Below are 20544 nucleotides of genomic sequence, written 5' to 3' on the forward strand. Positions count from 1 at the left end.
TGTGAAGGAAGCTGTGGGGTTTCTGTTGAAGGCTGCAAAGCTGACCAAACAAAACCAGGGGAAGCAGGGCTGCCTTAAATAGGCCTGATAGACGCACATTAATTAATGCCTAATGAGCCTTTTTCACAGCAGGCATTTTGTCAAAGTAGACAAAAAGTTTTACTAAAAAACATTTACAATTTCTCTGTTAACCAATTTTATTTTATTTTTATACCTTTGCCTTTCTTGTCCTCCTTGACCAGGGGTCTTAAACATCTCATTGGAGGTCCTCTTCAACATACAGGTACTACAAGCAGCACAATATTATGAAACTATTTCAATTATTAACATCATAATTACAGTTTCTATACATTTTCATGTAAAACCATCATACCAAACTAAAAATTAAGGCCCGAAACAAGCTTTATTTTTATCAGCTGTGACCTTTACAATTATTTTGTGCCAAATTAAATTCATATTAATACAAAATAAAAAAAAGAATCTTATTTAAAAAAAAAAAAGTAACAACTGGAAAAAAAAAAGAAATCTTGTGGTCCAGCTTATATTAAATTTTATTACATCATGGCCAGAGGGAGGGACATGGAAGGCCGTAAATACACAGTATGTGCAACAACATCTTTAAAGCAAAGAAAAAAGAAAGACATCTATCAAATAAAACAGGTAGTGTAATTATCAACTGTTTATTTAGTTTATAAATACAGTTTAATATATACATTGTAAGTCTCCTGAATTGAAGACAACAAAAAGGCATCAAGGCATTATTCTGATATCTAAAACTCCATCACCACCAGCATACATAAACCAACAACAACATCCATATGAGTCTTGCCTCAGAAGAAGCGAGAGGCAATGAAGGGCAATTTAAATTCAATCAATAAATTGTTTTCCCATATCGCTGGCAAGATTTACAGTAAATCAATCAGGGAGAGAATAAGGCAATTCAATAAAAAGGAATCCAAGGATCATTACAAAAGTGATTTCAAACAACGACGACTGCTCACACCACTTACCAGTGGTTTCCAGTGGGAAAATATTTAGTTTACCACACATCATCACAAAATACCCTTCAAATCCACTGATCCATTGTCTCAAAGCAAAAAACCAAACACAGCTTAATTACAGTTTCTACCTCAATAACAAGAGGCCGAGTTAACCGTACTGATATATGGCTACAGTAGAATCTATAACGCATTTAAAAAACGGCCGAATCTGAATCAACAGAATCTGACGGAAATTTATAATTTAAACAACTTTTTATCTATTAAATAACTGGCTAATGAGGGGTTTTACTTTATTTTTTCCCCCACAAATTCATATATAACTACTTTAAATCACTCTAACCACAATCCTGAGATCATCTGGAGAATAAGAATGAAGAATAACTCGATGTTTGTTAGATCTAAACTCGCAAGCAGACTCCAATTATGACCAAAAAATTGCAATTATAGCAAGTCTGTCTCCACGCAAAGATTAAGAGTTCCTTACGAGCTCACCACATATTTTTTAAAAGGTTGTCAGTTTTGTCAATCTAAAAACTAAATATGGCATGTTATATAGAATTTCTAACCATTATAATTAGCTATTGTCCTATTTTGCAGTATTACAAAAACACACAACATCCTTAAAATCATCATTACTTTACTTTATCATCACAAAAAGGCATTTACTAAAGCACTGAAATATCCAGTCGAGCCAACGCCAGAATTCCTGCTTAGAAAATAACGTGTCTGTCAAAGTTCAAATGTGTCTACTGACTGCAGCTAGCGGAGCCCAAACTATATTTTTTCCCAATACAGATCAAATAGAACTTTTAACGCAGGCCTTAAACTTTCACGGCTTCCATTTACCTGCATATTTTACACTACCTAGCGCACAAAAAAACTGCATCTTGCAACTCTACAAGCACTATGCAATCTGCAGTGTACTTATGCTGTTGACCTATGGTGAATCATTTTATATAATCAAGTATGAAGGATTACAAAAATTGGAATATTACATAATATAAAACATAATTTGGCTTAAGATGAACTATTACTATCATTTAATTGTCTACTTTGAGTATAACACCAGAAGCTTAATAATTCAGCCTTTAACCTGGTCAACCCAACTGAACCGCAAGGTTAGCTCCTTCCGTTTAAACCTGAAAAATCATTGCCAGGATTTCCTTGGAATGAAGATAACATTTTGGTGGTTCGAACCTGGGTCATCTTTTGGAAGCAGCACAGTAAATTTCATCTGGAGCGAGCACGACCCTCCCTACTCAGGTGTCTGCTTTACACAAGCTCAAAGGAAAGCTGGTGACCCAGTGTATTGCTTGCACAAGCAGACATGCTGTATGCATGCACGCATTCTTACGTCTGTGTAAGTGACATCTTTATTAGTAAAAGTAATTTTGCCATGCAGTTTATTAAGTACTGAAATTTTTAAGCTCCAGTTTTCCAACTTAGCAAATATGTGTAAACAATTAGAAAAAGAAAGGCATTTTAACCTAATCAGATGAGTTAAGACGTATAGTTAAGGGCCTCTTATTAAACTGCATAGTTATTCGCTGTACAATACATTTACAAATGGCTGACTAAAGCGTAAAAAAACTCGCAACCCATTAATTAATTACATAATCTCATCTATAGGAGTGAAGAAATTCCTGGATCGTCACCCAAGCCCTTGTAACATCACCAAGTCTGCTTGTCACAGCTACCAAGACGGTACACAGTGGCAACATAACTCACGGGGAATGTTACGCTCTGAAACTGTTCCTTTCCACAATACAAAACAATAGCAGGAATGAAAACAATGTTACATACAGTTGGCACATAAGAAGAGTATCTGTGTCTGATTAACTGAGACACAAATCCCAGAAAGACAGAATTACCATTGCAACAACACGAAGGAGTGCTGCAAATGAAACAAAACAGCAACAAAAAGACAAGTACTGCATCTGTGCTGTGTAAGGCAGCCTGACAAAACTGCATGTGCCTCTTTCTTGCAAAACTGTCAGTCACATAAAAGCTAAAAATGCTTTTCACAGCGGACATGTGATCAACTGACAAGACTACTTAGCAGGGCCACACTGACTCAGCAGAACAACAGCATGATACACGTGTTTATTTGCCCTGGTTTTGTTATAGAGTTGACGCCGACTACAGTTACACTTCTGACTTTTTTTTACATCAATTTAGAGAAAATTACAAATTTTTTGTGTTCCCATTATCATCAAGTGTTTTAATTCCAATCAAAATGCCAATTTAGGGTCTGACTGAAAGAACTGAGTTTGTTTTTCTGGTTTGTTACCCGCTTTCTAAGGAGTCAGACCTGTCATTTTGCATCCTGGGGGGAAGATTTGGACTAGCATTGGCTCTTCCACTGTAACTGTAGTCATTGTCTCAGATTGACAAATCCATGACAAAACTATTAAATATGGCTGTGTGAGCAAGTTACGAGAAACAACATTGGGCACTGGTTAGTATTGAAAAAAAAAAATCGAATTCGTGAACACGTTGTCCTCACCTCTCTTTGAAAAATAGCTTCGTAAATGTGCAGCTGAACCCAAATGTGCAAGAGGTCAACAAATGTAACAGTAATTAACTAATTTGTTCTTTAGCTATGAACATTGGTAAAGCATCCAAAAAAAACCCTGCATCACCTCAACCCTTCTACTTACCATGGCCTAAATCCAAATTTATAACTTGCACATCAAGTAGACCCTTGAAAAGGTGATAACGACTGATCCCGAGATAATAAAGCAGTGCTAAATATAACTAGATTTATCGACTCTTGAAAAGAACATTTGTGACTCTGGAGGAGAAAGAAGTAAGTGCTCACTCTTTGAAGTATTCTTTTTCGGGATTGTTTGAATTTTCTGACGTGAGAGAAATCTTTTCATCTCCTTGGAAAGTGATAGCAAATTATGTGTCTGATCATACCTTCTTAGCAAAGAAGCATTCATAAATCACCTCAAAAAAAAAAGTGATGAGTTTGCGTTTGACATAGGAAGAGTTATGAATATATTGCAATTTGAAATCATCTCCACATGTGAGTAATGAAAAAAAAAATCCATCAACAGAGCCCTCCTCTTGAAAAACAGACAAAATGTGCAGGACTTAAAGCTATGGCATCAGAAATCGTTTGTTAGTTTTTCCTTCTACGGATTACAGTTTAAGTGAGGCAAAAAAGGGGATGAGAAGCCTGGACGGAGCCAGCATCTTCTGAGGTAGGGTGCAGTTAGCCTGCAGCTTTACTTGACTTTTTGAGCCCATTTCAGGTCGTCGGCCCTGGGCTTCTCTCCCGTCACACTCTGGATAAGATCCTCCAGGTTCCTCCAGAAACCCAGCTTCTCCAGCGGGTAGTTCAGCCACCCTGGAGAGAGAAAACCTCAATGACAAATCTGCACGACACTCATCCCATAAACTGTCACTACGTACAGTCTGATTTCCATCTCTAATCCCCCATAAGGAAATAAAGACAAACCTGTGGTGATGCAGAAGTACGTCTCGTGAGGGGAGACGTGATGGACGCGGTGGTGCTTGCGGGGAAGGATGATGTGGCAGTCCTGGAGGAGCACCACCCAGCGAGGCAGGCCGAAGTACGTGTGGGACCACTTGTGAATCTGGTTGGTAAGGGTCACAAAGATGGCAAGGGCAAACAGGTAGCAGTACCAGGGGTAGATATGGTAAACCTCCGCTGCAAAGAGTAAAACAGAAACAGGGTGAGACAGAGAAGAGGGTGGTTATTTTGAATGAACTGTTTAGAAAAATCAGACTGCGTTTTCATGTAGAAAAAAAACATGTCAGGCTCGGTTTGTTGATAGAAAACTCACCAGGGGAGAGGGTGAGGAAGTTGAAGGCCATGTTTGCTAGAGGGACTATGGTCAGCATGCAGTTGTCACCATTGGTCTCAATGAAATCGTGACGGGTGATGGCTGTGGGGTCGATGTGGTGCTCTCTAAATGGTCGTATAAAGGCCTGCAGGACAGATAGGGCGTAAAACAAGAAATAATACACACTGTAAATGCAGGGAAATGTTTCTTAAACAGATTATTTACGGTACAAACAATGGATTCTAGGGTGGGGAAAAATCGACTCATGTGTTACCTTTCCAAAGATGGGTAGATCCACTGAACCCCATGTATCAGCCCCCCAGTGAACGAGTCCAGACGCAAAGTCTGCGGTGAGTATTCCTGCCACTGAAAATGAGTGTGAGGAGGAAGAGAAAGATGAGAGATTAACCAACACTTGTTTGGACAGCAGCTCTGGAAAAAAAACAACAGAACAGAACATGACGACTATACAACATCAAGAACATTACGTAACTATCCAGTCAGCTCTTACCAATGCTCAACAGGATGTACCACGAATGTCCCAGGTGGAAATTGGCAAGTAGGTGAATGAAGTTGAAGGCAATGAGAGAGAAACAGAGGACAACACTTATCCATTCTTGACATCGTTTGCCTTAAAAGATAAGAAAACAAACACACCAGCAGACATATTAGTGTGATTAAATGAAGCAAAAGTCATTATAAGCAACATTTAAGATAAGATTATCAGTCTATAGCACCTGAACTTGATATGATGTCACCTAATCTAAACCAAAATGTCCAAAGGTTAGTAGACTAGTCAGCATAATGCAAATGAAACGCTTCTTCACAACGGTGACACCCAGTGAGGGTGAAAACACCTGAAATACCTGTCTACATATTACAACTTAAAGGTGGCTACAATCTTAATAGCAGCTACAATCGCCAACAAAAGCAGAGCTGTAGTTCAGGGTATGCACAGGTATAAGCAGTAGACCCACTTATTTCTCAGTTAGCATTGAGTATACCCACTGAAATAAAAACCTGCTTTCATTCATATCGGCAAACTTTCTTTTTGTGCCTCAAATCAGGCTGCAGAGGTTCAGTGACAATCTGCAAACACTACTGGCTCCTTTTAGGGTGAGCTAAATATGTAAAAGTACACACACTTCTCCAGGTAACACTACACCGCCCCTCTGGGAGGAAGAAGTCTGCTCACCAACTAGTCAAAGCTGTCTGATCCAGGTGTCCTCAACTGACATGGAGGAGCTCAAAAAAGGCATCAAGTATTTGTACAAAGGCCCTGTCAGGTCCAAATGGTATGGAGGGTGGTGGGGTGGACTGGCAACAGTGGAAATGGCCAAGATCTGAGTGTTTTTGGTAACGCACTGCTCTCTGTGTTGCAGTCTTATGGGGCTGACTTAGCAGCAAAACACTGTTAGGAAAAGGTCACAGTGGCTCCATGGCCAAAACGAGGCTGCCTGAGCCTAAAGCAGAAGCGGTGGATTCTTCTAAACCTCTGCCTGATGCTCCAAATGTCAACAGTGTCAACAACAACAACAACAGCGACTCAAAACACAAATCCAACCAATCTCACATGATTCCTATTGTGTAACAACAAAAGTGTGACTGAGACCAAACGCTGAACTGTCGCTGATTGCTCGGTGTCGTTTCACCGGAGCAGTTAAAAGACAAACCGGCGTTGTTGTTTGTGGTTTTTTGGTAGTTTTTATTCCTCCCCAGTTTGTTACTTGGTAACTACGCTATGTAAAGCCTGTCGTTATGTCACGCCACTCATGGGCACTTGCACCGGGGGAACAAGCCCATAAGACGCAGCTGCTGAGAGGATTGACTCACCTGGTGAGTATAAATTGGCCAGTTCTCGGGCACCGGCGTGTTGTGGACCCCATCTTGCCGCACCCCGACCCGGTCCCTGCGGCTCTGGGCTCTGTGTTTCCGCTTCACAGCTGTTCTCGTTAACCATTCTCGCCATTTCTCCACTGTGGGCCCTGCCCCTTCAGTCTCTCTCTCTACTCACAGTCAGGAACCAACGGAATCATCAACTTCTCAGCCCACAGACACCGTGGCGTTTTCGACCAATCAAGTGAAAGCCGTTGAGCGCAGCAGCCAATCACCGGTCGGGAAAACGTTCCACAGACAGCCGAGTGACCAATAGGGGGTTGCGAGGGGAAAGACCGCATTTCCTGACCCCACCCGTCCTGTGTGGTGCCCGCTTTGCTCGCAACACTACTGCTGGATGCACGGTAGATGGAGCTCTCTCTGTGTATACCTGATTCCACACACGTACAAACAAACAGTTGACTGTCTATGGTTACAAAGTGGAGTTGGTGTGACAGCGACATCTGTCATCCGTCAAGCTCTGGTGAGATACTGAGTGAGTGTAACTTTTAAAATGAAGTTTATTCTCCTGTACAAAAGTGCTGTACAGGAGAATAAACAAGACACCATACATTAAAGACATAACAGCTCTTAACACCATATTAAGAGTTGCTGTACACTACTGTTAACTTAGGTGATATACTAGAAGATGAAGAGTTTTAATTTCCCATATATCACCACACAGGTTCATAGCTGAAACTCATTTGTTTCTTGTGCAATCAGAACATTTAAGAAATATCTCTTTGAATGCTTAAATACAACTATTTAAAAGTATTTTGCTCTGAAGAGGAAGCAGTGTTATCTTAAAACAAAAATACTGTGATTATAAAATGTTGGTTGCAGCTAAAAGAAATGAGGATGATTTCCAATTTAAATAGCTGTTAAATATAGTGGAGATTAAATATTGTGGAGTAAATAAATAATATTTCCCTTTGAAATGTAGTAGAGGAGAAAGCAAATAAAGCATAAAATGGAAATACTCAAGTAAAGTGTGTACCAGTAAAATAATGTACTCGTCGATACTGAAAGCTGTTTTTCATTCACTCCCCTGGGTTTTATTGTTTAAGCTTATATTTTTATGAAAGATATGAATGTGCAAAGTAACCAGTAACTCTCCAAATGCACGAATAAAGTGGAGTATGAGTTTGTACTTAAGGGCAATACTTGAGTAAAAGTAGTTAGTTACTTTACACCACTCCTATATCAGCCAGCAGTGAGTGCAGCAGCTGACAAAATTCACACAGACTTTGTATTTTTGTGATTGTTTCCACCTAAAATATCTGATTTCACAGCTTTTATAGCTGAATACTTTATAGATGGAGACTACAGTAAAGACCCTTTTTAAAGGTCCAGTGTGTAACATTTTGGAGGATCTATTGGCAGAAATGGAACATAATATTCATAGGTTTGTTTTCATTAGTGTAAATAAGACTTGTTGTGTTTTTGTTACCTGAGAATTAATATTTTATATCTATACGGAGGGAGCAGGTCCTCTTCCATGGAGGCAGCCATGTGGAATCACACTTGTTTCGCGCCCACTGTTGTTTCTCCGACGCCCTGTAGGAAGAGAGAGGATGACACTAAATCCTACACACTGGACCTTTTGAGTGTTTCAAAATGTGTGTCCAAGGCTGGATTACCAACCCAGGGGCCTCAGAAGTCCCATCTTTCAGACCAACTAAGATAAACATGTGGCCTGGTTTGGTTGAGGGACTTTGTGTCAGCATGTAGTTTTAAGACCTGGGTCAGATGGTGTTATCCTAAAACATGGGTCCTGGTTAATTTCTGGGCATAAATGTCACTGGACTTGAAAACCAGAGGCAGCAGGACACATACAAAAGTCTGGGAGTAGCTGGTCAATGGGGGCACAACAGGGTCTCCTATCATGTTAATCTGGCACTGTTTATGGCCTGACTATAGAGCTGCAGTATTTTGGTAACAGAAGATAGTTAATATAAAGAAATAAAATACATATATAACAATAAAGTCACAGATTCTAAAAGGGTAAAACGGGGAGAGAGTGTAGATTCCTGGGAAAAGGCAAGAGATATTATTAAGACCCAACCAGAGAAGTGTTTTTGGCTGCACAGAAGTGAAACAGTTCATGGAGAGATACACACCTCCTAAACATTTATATGAACTCTGATGTGTCACTCATATCTACTTCTTCTTCTCACAGTTCACCACAAGATGGCGATAAGACCTCACATCAAATCCAAAAACTCCCCTCAGCTCTGACCACGAATGGTTCGCATGTAACAGGATAATAAGTAAGTAAAGTTGAACAGCCTGAAAGCATGTGTATATCTGTGTATATATTGGCACCTGTGTACACATGGAACAGTTTTAAAACAAACTAGACGCACTAAATTTCTCATAACGCCCACTCTGACCCTCATACTTGATGCATCACCATGTACAGTTTCACAACACAAACAACACCCTGACTGCTTAAAACCAGCCCGTGGATGTTGTGGTGGAACAACAGTCTGGAGATGTGTTCATGGGGCAGCTTTTTATGAGTATATTCTTATGAAATGATTACGCTTGAACGTAGAAAATGGTTGCCACTGAGTTGGTTTTTTCCATTATTGTCTGACAGATTTGACAGTAGAGGGCGTGAATGGACCCGCTGTCATCAAACACTGGGGTTTTAAAAACTATGTTGTTATGACAGCTCTAAATTAAGTTTATTTTATTTTTTTGTTGCCTCAGTTTCTTTCTTTTATGATAATTTAATCGCATTTTCCTCCTCTCTTCTCTTATTCTGCTGCTGCAACCCAAAGTCTGCACCACAGATCACAAATGCCCCATAAATAAACAGATTTTATTATTATTATTTTATTATTATTATTATTATTATTATCATTATTATTATTATTATTATTATTATTACATTAACCTCACATTAAACGCGGGCTCCTCTCTAAAAGCACCGCAGGTTGTCCGGTTGGTTACTCGCCGCGCGTCACACACCTGCCCTAGTAAACCACGCCCCCTCGCTTCTTTACTAAAACCCCCCGAGACAGGAAGACCTGTCAAATTCCTCCCAACAAATCTATGCGCATAGTCTCTTCAAAGTACTTTAACTGCGTGTTTGTCACAGGCAGTGACACCAAAAAAGGGATTTAAAAACAATTTCGCTTCATTTTCACACGACTTTTTGGGCGTCTCATCTCAGCCCTCCATGCTCCTGCAATCCGGCGGGTGTTAAGATCCATGGAAGTGGCCGGCTTCTACGACGAGGGCAGCTTTGCTATCCACAGTAGAGACAGCATTATCAGTCCCGTCAGCAGCAACAGCGCATATTGGAGGCTCGGTGACTCGATGACGGAGCTGGGCATTGAGGAGCGGGAGAGAGCGATAGACTTCAGTGTTTACCTGGACTCTGCTTTGCACTGTCCGCAGCAGCAGCAGCAGCAGCAGCATCAGCAGCAGCAGCAGGGGGACGTTTTCTCAGATTTCCTGGCGGAGAACAAGATCAAGAGAGTTGCAGCTTTGCAGAACTACAAGAACTACTCGCTGTTGAACGAGCTGGAGTCGAGTCAGTGCGACAACTTGAGGGACCCCAGGGAGCCCTACGCGCTGGGTTACGCGGAGCTGCAGGAGACCCGTGTGGATAGTGTGCTCAGCCCTGAACTGGGTCGCTACAGAGCTGCCGCTGCCGCTGCCGCCGCCGCTGCCGCTGCTGCTGAGAGAGACGACAGCCAGGAAGACGTAAAGATGGAGAACGGGTCGTCTGGTTTTGACATGAGGTCCTACCTTCATTACCAGTCCACCAGCGGCAGCATTGGGAACATCTCCACCGCGTCCTCCACTTGCTCCAGCCCGCCCGGCACACCTGCCCCGTCAGGTAAAAGCAGGTCGCCGTCGCACGGTGGCAAAATGTCAAGCGGGAAATCAAAGAAGCGCCTGGACAAGGACAGTGAAGAGTACAGGGTGAGGCGGGAGAGGAACAACCTCGCCGTGAGGAAGAGCAGGGATAAAGCCAAAATGCGCAACTTGGAGACTCAACATAAAGTGCTGGAACTGGCTGCGGAGAACGATCGTTTACAAAAGCGCGTAGAGCAGCTGTCCAGAGAGCTGGCCACCCTGCGCAACTTGCTCTCTGCCACCGGACAATGTTAAGATTTATATATATATATATATATAAAAACCTCCACCAGAGACTCCACACAGATCTCTGGTTTTTCGTCTAATCATTGATGGACTTTAGAGCCGGAGGTGATCAACTGAGCTAATGCTGAAAAACGGTACGCTTCACAAGTGAAGACAGTGACCACAGTTTACAAGACACTTTGAATGGGACTGAAGAAGTGGGTGCATGGATTGCGCAATCATTCACGATTCTTCACATGTCACTGTAGCTTTATTCTCAGATGTAATTTTGTGTGTGTGTGTGTGTGTGTGTATGTATGCAGTATTTTCTGTGCAGGTTTTACATACAGGCGAGTGAATTTCTACATTTTTTTGTGTGTATCTGGAGCAATGGTTGTCAAGGGAAGAGTTGTGCTGCAGTGAAATGATGCAACTCTTTGTAATAGTATTGGCAATGAATGAAATAAGTCTAATTATTTAATATTAAAAGGGGAAATGCATTAATTGTACTTGATATTTTATTGAATTAAACAGATTTATACTTTGTTTAATCAATTTCATTTGTAATTTCTTCTTTTTCTGTCCTTTTTTTGAAGCAGGTGTAGGCTGAGACAGACAGACATGCTTGCCTTTAAATATTCACATGATAGTCAGACTGTGTATTACAATGTATTTCAGTTATAGTGAAGATAACAAGTGGCTCAACAGTAAGGCACATTTGCAATCTTTTAATTTAGGCCAACATACCGAAATGGAAAGAGACGGTAACATATTGTAGGAATCTCAGGTTTCTTTTTAGACGTTGAGTTTAATTTTATAAATCTAGTCGTCACCAGTAAGGCTACAGACATTTTTAATAATTCCTCGGATCATCGCCATTCGTTATCATTTATGGTTCCCACAAAGCTGAAAATGGCTTTCACTGGTTGGATCAGCACAGTTGTGGTAGATAGAAACCTCAGTTTCCGTATCGAGAACATGAAATGAGGATTAATGTGTGAAATTCTGTTTTTCTGTTACATTTAAATACAATAGAAAATCATTTGGTTTATGTCTATTGAAAGCAAGTAACAGACTCTCCACACTGTTACTGGGTAACTTAAATCTGTGTTTACTCATTGATTTGACACACAAGTCCTCAGATCCTGAAATATATCCAACCAACCAATTTATACTGAAACGATACTGCTGAGAGCAGCAAAAAAAAAAAAAAAAAAAAAAGAAGACTCTGTCACACTGCACGCAGCACAGAAATGTTAGCTTTATCTTTAGCACACGGCTCTGTCAATAGTCTGCTGGGTCCACTGGCCCAGAGAGAGGTTCAAGGTTGCATAGAAATTAATCAGCAACTAAACTCCTCACACCACCTTTAGGTCTCGCTTCAACAGCCAAGACCTTAGAGAGATATGAATAATCCTGAGCAAACCTTGTTCAAGCCTCAAGTGGAAAACCCTCAGCAGAAAATGTAGAAGTTAGAAATGGGAGTGACAAAGGAGGTTTCACCAGACATGATAGATAAGTTGACAATTGGTTTGCAGTGGAATTTACCAAGCCCTCAGAGTGCATTTCACTGTGTGCACAAAGTGAAACATATCTGCAATGAGCAAAGCAAACCCCAGACAGAGAGGATAAAGAAAAGAGGCACGGTGGGATTTGAATGTGATCCATGATATTTCAGGGTGGGGATTGTTTTCTAACTCTCACTTCAAACAGGGAAGAGTTAAAAAAAAGAAGAAAAAACCTCTGTTAGTGTTTTATAAGGAGACATGTACAATGGCGCTGAAAAGTTATGTTATAGCCTCCAAAAAATGCATAAAAACTGATGTTTTATGCTGTGAGGGATGACATTTTGAATATAGTGGATATTTCAACACACTCAATGATGGAACAGTTTAGCTTTTAACTGTTGTGCAATATCCTCCCTTTCCAACACATCATCATTCGAAGAATGCTACACCCACATTTTAAATAAGACATTGTTATCCTCCACAGCACACAGGACAATAGACTGTAAGTAGCTGTGGCCTGGCTTTAAGCTGCACTGGGAACAAAATAATAAAATAAAAGCACAATTAACACAACCGCAGTAATGTGTGAGATAGTATATGTTAATAATTTAGCATCCAACACTCTGTTGTTGTGACTTTTTTCAGGGCAGATGTTGCTCTCGCTGCTCCGGTTGTAAGCTGTCAGTGTTGGCACAGATTCAATCACACATTCTAGGCATTCTTTTCTTCGATGACCCCTTGTTTCCTAACTGAGCCCCACGCAGTCTTTTCCCTGGTCTTGGCTCACACACTGACAGGAGAGAGGGAAATTCCCACACAGGATGACCTCTTTTCTTCAAAGTTTAGCCCAGCCCCCTTTCCTCATTTTACCGTCAATGGGCAGTGTCTGTCCGTAAACTCCTCGTTGCATCACAGCCCCTCCACTGGCCAACTGGTCTCCTAAAAAAACTCCTCTGATAAAGCAATACAAACACACACACACACACACACACACACACAGACACACACACACACACAGACACGGACACACACACACCTGTCACTCCAATGTTCACTCTGTACTAGTTGTTGAGAAATTGAAGGATTTTAGTTTTTGCCTATGAGTCATTTAGTATATTCTTTTGACGCTTATAGGTAGTTTTTTTGTTCCTCAAAAAACATTTCCTTCAACGTTGTATCAGATCGTATTTTCCAAATTAATCACCAATTTTAATGATGACAACGCATCTTTATATCCTTATATCCAGATTTTCTTGCTGACTGCACCACGTTACACCAGTAAAATTACACTATGGACATGGAAGGTAATTTAAAAACAGGTATAAGTTCACATTAATGTAAAGAGCTGCAACAGTTATTGATTAGTTGGTCTCTAACTCTTTTTGATTGTAGAATTATTGTTGTAATCATTTTTTTAAGCAAGAAAAAGTCAAATATTTGCTGTTTTTAGCTTCTCAAATAGGAGAATTTGATGATTTTCTTTGTCACACATGATAGTGAACTGAATCTCTCCGTTACTTTGGTCTGTGTGAAATTATAAAAGGGCATTTTATAGACAAAACCATTAATCAGTAATGAAAGTGAACGAACCTTCAGCTGTTGTTGGTTTAGTATACACAATGAGGCAATGTCAGTTGCTTCATAACGTCTCTTTATTATCACACCAATTACAATAATATAATGACATAGAAATTACTATTATCTGTTAATTTGGTTTCAATTTGCAGCCAAAAACTACTTTTTTTTTACATAGTTTATTAAAGCATCTAAAAACAAAAGGGCTGGTGATATTAAATACATTTTAATACAGTGTCCAAATCCCATTAAAACACCTAAACTAACTGCACGTTAGTCTCGTCCATCCCTCCATATGTTTCTCTCAGTATGTGTCTGACTTCCCTTTGTCTGTAGAACTCAACCACACACACTCGCTGGTTCCTACTGAAGATATTAATATTTTGAAATAGATCACAAATACATACTTTCATTTTTACTGAAAGAGCTCAGTAATTTCCTAAAACAGTTGGATACTGCAGTTATTAGCAAACTTCATTTGTTGCTCCAGCTGGACAGTGAATGTGGGATTGAATCAAAATAAACTTCATCATAATGAAGACACCTATCACCCAGTGCAGCAGTGTGCCTCATTGGTGTGGTTTTAATTGTAATGGAGCATCATGGCACAGAAGAATAAGTTATATCAGGTTTTGGTCCACACAGACAACACGTGTTAGTAAACTTAAATGTTGGTTTGGGTCTTTTTGTTCTATTTTATCTCCCAGATACACAGATCTTTTTTTTTTGCAGTTTCACATCCACCTGATTACAATTAAGCTGTGGAGTACGTCAAAGCTCTGTTCTGGGTCCTGTTTTGTGTTGTTCTGCACATTTTTTCCTTTAATGTCTTTAATTATCTTAAAGTAAATGCAGACGAAACGTAATTGGCTATTTTTAACCTGATTAAACTCTAAATTGTTTTTATTATCTGACTGAACAGACCAGGAGTCAACTTTGATTCTGGTCAGTTTTTAAGAAAAACAGATTAAAAGAGAAACTCAGTTGTGTTGTTCCTTCCATTTTAGGATCCATCCACTTCATGTCACAGGCTGACTTATAACTAGAGCTAAAATTAATGATCATGTGACTCCAAACTTAGAGAACTTGAACTGACTTGTAGTTAATTTTAGAGTAATTTAGGACACTTCGATATATAGATAAATGGGTTGTGTAGAAATATTTGAAGCTGTGGATAAGTTTTACTTTCTTTATTATGGTTGTTGTGTTCTAAAGAATCGTTTATATGTGTTATATAAACCCTGTTTGCTCACTTCTTAAGAATTTTAAAGCAAAAGACGATTGACCAACGTGGACTTTCTTATCATTTTTGAGTCTAGACCAAAGACCAAAATGTGGTCAAGATGTCTAGGCCCCTAAACTCTGATATACTCTATGGAAAGCAGCCAAACATGTGTCATATTTTTAACCACAATTAAAACATAGATTGACACACATATTTCTAAACACGATTGCTAAGTGTGGGTGATTTTAACACTGTGATTTTGTGTGTTTATTACAGTTCCTCCTCTAAGTGAAAGGGACACCGGATATCCGGACCATGGGTTGTAACGGGAAGCCAGACCGCCTGAGCTACGGTAAATGGATCCGAACATGATCCATGTCTTGAAGTGCACCAAGATTTCAACATGTTTTGTTCACTTCTGCTATTTTGTTGTAGATGACAGTGAAAAGTGACGTGCAGAAATGACTTGCAAGTGTCGCTGCCCATATCTTGTGTAACACCAGGCCATCCTTGCAAAATGACAAGAGTTCATTTCAATACACTCCGTGTGTGAAAGTTTAATTGATGCGTTACGCAGAGGGATCAAATATTTCCTTACTTGATACAGAGCAATGTAATGATGTATAATTAACAAATCAATTTATACATTAATATGTAAATTAAGAACTTTACTTTCCACTTGTTTTTTTTTAACACAATTTTAGGAACCTGACGGGAAAAAAGCTGAATGTTTAAGTGCTGTTTGGGACAAAATTGTGATTGAGATGGTTTAGTTGCCTCTCATGTTAAAATAATTAAAAAAATATAAAGATTTCATCACTGTTTCAAAAAAATAAATGAGTTGCTTTACCACTTCGTGATCCCCCAGAATACATTTGGAAAGTTTATTCAGCACACACTATTTCAGAAGTGACACCTGTTATGTTAAAATGTGACCAAATTCTGATTATTTTTCAATAGTAGTAGTTTATTGATAAAAGAAAGCAGTAATATAGGACATACGCTTACGTTTACTTAAAAATAGCAATACCACAATGCAAATACATGCTATTATGATAGAAATGCCCTAGAAATAATATGATATATAGTATATTTGTATTATTGTATTAATATTACAGATGCACATCATTAAAATGTTTTATTTGGTTGAGAATTAGCAAAAATATTGACTTTAATATATTGTAATATAGTTTAATCTAGAACAATACATCACATTTTACAAGCTGTTCATGTGATTTGTATGTAAAGTAAATGTAGCTGAGTAGAAAAGTATCATATTTCCTTCTGAACTGTATTGTCTAAAGTTAAAAAAAAAAAAAATAATAATAATAATAATAATAATAATACATTAAATTATTAGAGGCGCCTCTCTGTGCACTCGAGGACACCGTACAACACAAAAAAAAAAAAAAAAAAACAGCAAGAAATAAGAAACAGATAAGAAAAGACAATGTAGATGGTTAAGTGGGGTAGGCAGTTCTGAATAGGTGAGTTTTTAATCTTGATTTGAAGAGTGTGAGAGAGTCCAGGTTCCTGAGGTCCGGTGGGAGTGCGTTCCAGAGCTGGGGGGCAGAGCGGCTGAAAGCCCTGCTCCCCATGGTGACGAGGCGGGCGGGAGGGACAGAGAGGTGGACAGAGGAGGCAGATCTGAGGGAACGGGAAGGGTTGGCGATGTGGAGGAGTTCGGACAGATAAGGAGGGGAGAGGTTGTGGATGGCAAAATAACATTTTAATAGGTTAAAAGAATAAATAAATAAATAAATAAATACTGAGTAAAATACTCTCTACTAGTTACATTTCCCCCTAATCAGAGTCCTTCCAGTCGTTCAGGGTCTCCTCACATGAAGAAAATCATTCAGTCTCACCAGATAAAAGCCAACATTGATTTAACTATTGAACACTACTATCATACCAGCGCCTGCACACAGACAGGTAGACCTCAGGTATTTCTTATGTTGTTCATTATTGCAGGACTTTATAAAAAAGGAAGATCTCTTTCGAGGTGCATCAATATAGAAAGTTCAACCCATTGCACTATTCCTCAAAGCTCTCCTCTAAAACTTTCCTAGATTACCAGACACTCTGACACACTGGACGATTAAACCTACATCCTGTTTTATTTTGACAACCAGGCCTTAAAAAACTGTGATTTTTGTTGAAGTGAAAATCTCAGAAAATGTACGTATTCGGTAAAATGGAGGAAAGATGAACATTAATTAAACCAGCTCTGCGTGAACTTTGAAATTTGAACACTTTAGCAGCCTTTGACTGATTTTGTCATTCGATAGGTTTGTGTAAAAAGTCCTTGACAGTTACAACAGGTTATATTCAGGTCTTTAATCCCAATTCAAATGCAAGGTCCCACCAAAAAGGGTTGAAACAAAGTAACATATGTTATGTATTAAGAGGGGATGGATGTGAATTTGGATTTAGAGTGATAGGAAGATAAAACTGTGGGAAGATTGTTTCCCTCTGATCTTATGACTGCATGTAAGACAGCCTGAAGGGGGAATGTTTTAAAAATGAAACAACGCCGTTTTGTTTACAAGCTGCTGCAAAGTAAACGACTACAAATGTACAGTAAATACTCAGACGTACACTCGTGAAATCACGGATACCAGCTTGATATAGTAGTAGTCATGTGTGGGCTTTGACATGTACATATTACTCAACAGGAAGTAGGGTGTGTTGCTGATGGTGGCAGCCATGAAAACATTCACCACCCACACTAGTTTAACAATGTGAGCATCCACACGTTTACCACATCTTACCTTTCACCTGAATCCCAAAGCCCACTGACAGGCATGTTTGTGTGTGTGCTTCTGTCACGGATTCAGTGTTGCATCAGTGAAATCGAACCCACAATCATGTATCAGATGCAACAAATAGTCGTATTTTTCCATAGCTGCTATGAAGAAGAAGAAAAACATCAACAATAACCCAAAAAGAACACAGTGGTGACATCTGCGGTTTTAAGCAGGCAGGTCAGTCAGCTTTGTTTACATGTGGACCATATTTCGTCGACGTCATTACTCCAGGATGCGGGAACTTTGAAACGCACGAGGGGAAGCACCAGCTCCAACCCCTAAGTATTTACGCTATGACCTACATGCATGAACTTAGCCTATGACAGTCGAAGGACTATATGTCACATCGCTGTCATTTTGTGACAGTTGGTCGACAGCAGCAGCAGTCAGGGGGACAGGAACAGGAAGAGGAACTGCTCACGAGTGAATGTCTCAACAGATGTAGCCAAAGACTGAACCTCTGGCTGAGACACTTGGAGTTTAAATGAGAACAACAACGCAGTGTTTTTACAGTCATGTTGCTTGGGAAGGACAGAGAGTTTTATGAAAATAGATCACTCTGCTATGTTTAATAACTTTACTTAAGTACTAATATCACAATGTAAAATTTCTCTTTTGTAAGTAGAAGTCCTGAATTAAAAAAACATACTTAAGTACAGTGGTATTATGAGCAACGTGTTCTTAAATTATCACAAGTAAAAGTGCTTTTTTTGCAGAGATATTGCCCAATGTGGCTGATATATTATATAACAGTATAAGATTATTAATACTGATGCATTAATGCTTGAGTTGTATTTTCCTGTTGTAGCTGATTGTGATGAAGCTACTTTAAGTTATATACAGTTTGATCAAAGGGTCACAAGATAAATCTGAGGGGTCGTGAAATGATTATTGGGAGAGGAAAGAAGAAGGAACCAATTTCTGTAACACAAATTTGTGTTCAGTTTTTCATCTTTTACTAATATTTGCTTTTTTAAATATCGGGCCTTGAACAGTTACTTGAATTAAACCGTCTGAGGGGTTTAGAACGTAACTGTTCACATTGGGGCTTGCTGGTTTAATCTAGTTTGTAATTCGGGAATTACGGCTTATTCGCTTTGTTGCCTAGAGTTAGACTGGCTTAGTTTAGCACAAAGACTGGAGACAGTGGGAAACAGCTCGCCTGGCTCCGTCCAAAGCTCAAGCTCACTAATTAAGTCATTATATCTCCTACACAAACTGAAGTGTACAGACATGACTGTGTTTCAGTTTCAGTTTTATCATCCAACTCTCATCAAGTCTAACTTTTGCACTTCGGTTTTTTAGTTCACTAGAGAGCTTTAAAGGTCGAGTGTGTAGGATTTACTGTCATCTAGCAGTAAAGTTGCAACTCACTGAACACCACTCACGTCTGTAATTGATGACCTGGGAATGAGAATGGGCAGTGAAGCACAAAGGAGACAGTACCTTGTGATAAATGCAAAAGGCCAATCTACAGCCAGTGTTTGGTTTGTCTGTTCTGATCCACTGTAGAAACATGGTGGACTCAAACATGGTAACAAAAACAGAACGATTATATATTCAGGTGATTCTACACAAATGAAAACATACCTATGAATATTATGTTCCATTTCTGCCAATAGATCCTCCTAAATGTTAAACACTGCACCTTTTTAAGGTGTGGGTTTTGTTACCTTTGAACAGAGCCAGACGAGCTGTTTCCCTCTGTTTCCAGTCTTTATGCTAAGCTATGCTAAGCGGCTTGCTGTGGCTTCATATTTAGCGTACATGACATGAGGGTCATATTGATTTTCTTATCTAACTCCTGGCAAGAAAATGTAAAACTATTCCTTTAACAACACGTTACAATAAGTATGAATCTGTAAAAGTAACTAGTGACTTTAGCAGATAATCAGATAAATATAGCAAAGTAAAAAGTACATTATGTCCCTCTGGATTGTAGTGGAGTATAAATATGAAGTATTATGAAATGGAAATACAATAATAAGTGTAGTGAAAGTGCCTCAAAACTTTACTTAAATACAGTTCTTGAGTAAACGTACTGATTTACTTTGCACCACCGATCGATACTGAACGCTGAACTCATTCACTCATCTGCCTTTTTTGAAATTTTGAAATGATTAGGGCATGAAGAGGCATGGTACACCTGAAAGTGTGCTCACACTTCCTGGTATCAAGCTTCCATTGTACGTGTGTGTGTGTGTGTGTGTGTGTGTGTGTGTGTGTGTGTTGACTCAGACTTTGCAGAGTCACACTTGGAAAGCTCTGACTCCCCTCGCATTCAGGAATTTCCTGATCCACACTCGGCTCCCTGCGAAAATGATCCGCAGGCTACAAAAGAGACTTACAGTCAAAGATCGTCCCACCCACCCTCACAGCTGGCCTGCCATTGGGAAGTTCCAGGTTAATAACTAAACTCAGGACACATGCTGAAAGAGTCAGCAGGGCAGGGGAGATATCCTTTTTGGTCGATTGTGAATGTGTCAGCATTGTGCAGAATTAGGCTGAGTAAGGAGGCACTGTAGGACAACACAGAGTGAACTTCTGACATTTATTCAAGTCATAACCTGATCGGAAGGATCTTTGGAATTCATCACCAAAAATCACAAAACATTAAAAACGTGTAGGTAGATGACATGA

At 39.5% G+C, this 20544-nt stretch overlaps 2 protein-coding genes and 2 long non-coding RNA genes across 4 annotated transcripts in view; 2 read left to right on the forward strand and 2 right to left on the reverse strand.

The window, feature by feature from the left end:
- LOC127377357 (uncharacterized) overlaps positions 1–20544 on the reverse strand; it is a 180823-nt gene that overhangs the window by 74156 nt on the left and 86123 nt on the right. The window lies entirely within an intron of this gene.
- peds1 (plasmanylethanolamine desaturase 1) lies at positions 662–6849 on the reverse strand. Its single transcript, XM_051425146.1, has 6 exons — positions 6650–6849; positions 5328–5447; positions 5091–5182; positions 4817–4961; positions 4468–4680; positions 662–4356 (listed from the first exon to the last, which is right to left on the reverse strand). Exons 1-6 carry the CDS (start codon positions 6783–6785, stop codon positions 4235–4237), a joined length of 828 nt encoding a protein of 275 aa, XP_051281106.1. The 5' UTR covers positions 6786–6849; the 3' UTR covers positions 662–4234.
- On the forward strand, positions 6995–15864 carry LOC127377356 (uncharacterized). Its single transcript, XR_007887671.1, has 3 exons — positions 6995–7175; positions 8871–8961; positions 15374–15864. It is a non-coding gene; the product is annotated as an uncharacterized LOC127377356 (long non-coding RNA).
- cebpb (CCAAT enhancer binding protein beta) lies at positions 9719–11344 on the forward strand. The gene has a single exon (XM_051425145.1). The coding sequence runs from the start codon at positions 9911–9913 to the stop codon at positions 10817–10819; it is 909 nt and encodes a 302-aa protein (XP_051281105.1). The 5' UTR covers positions 9719–9910; the 3' UTR covers positions 10820–11344.

The sequence above is a fragment of the Dicentrarchus labrax genome, unplaced genomic scaffold (assembly GCF_905237075.1).
Source record: "Dicentrarchus labrax unplaced genomic scaffold, dlabrax2021, whole genome shotgun sequence".
In the NCBI taxonomy this organism is placed as follows: domain Eukaryota; kingdom Metazoa; phylum Chordata; class Actinopteri; family Moronidae; genus Dicentrarchus; species Dicentrarchus labrax.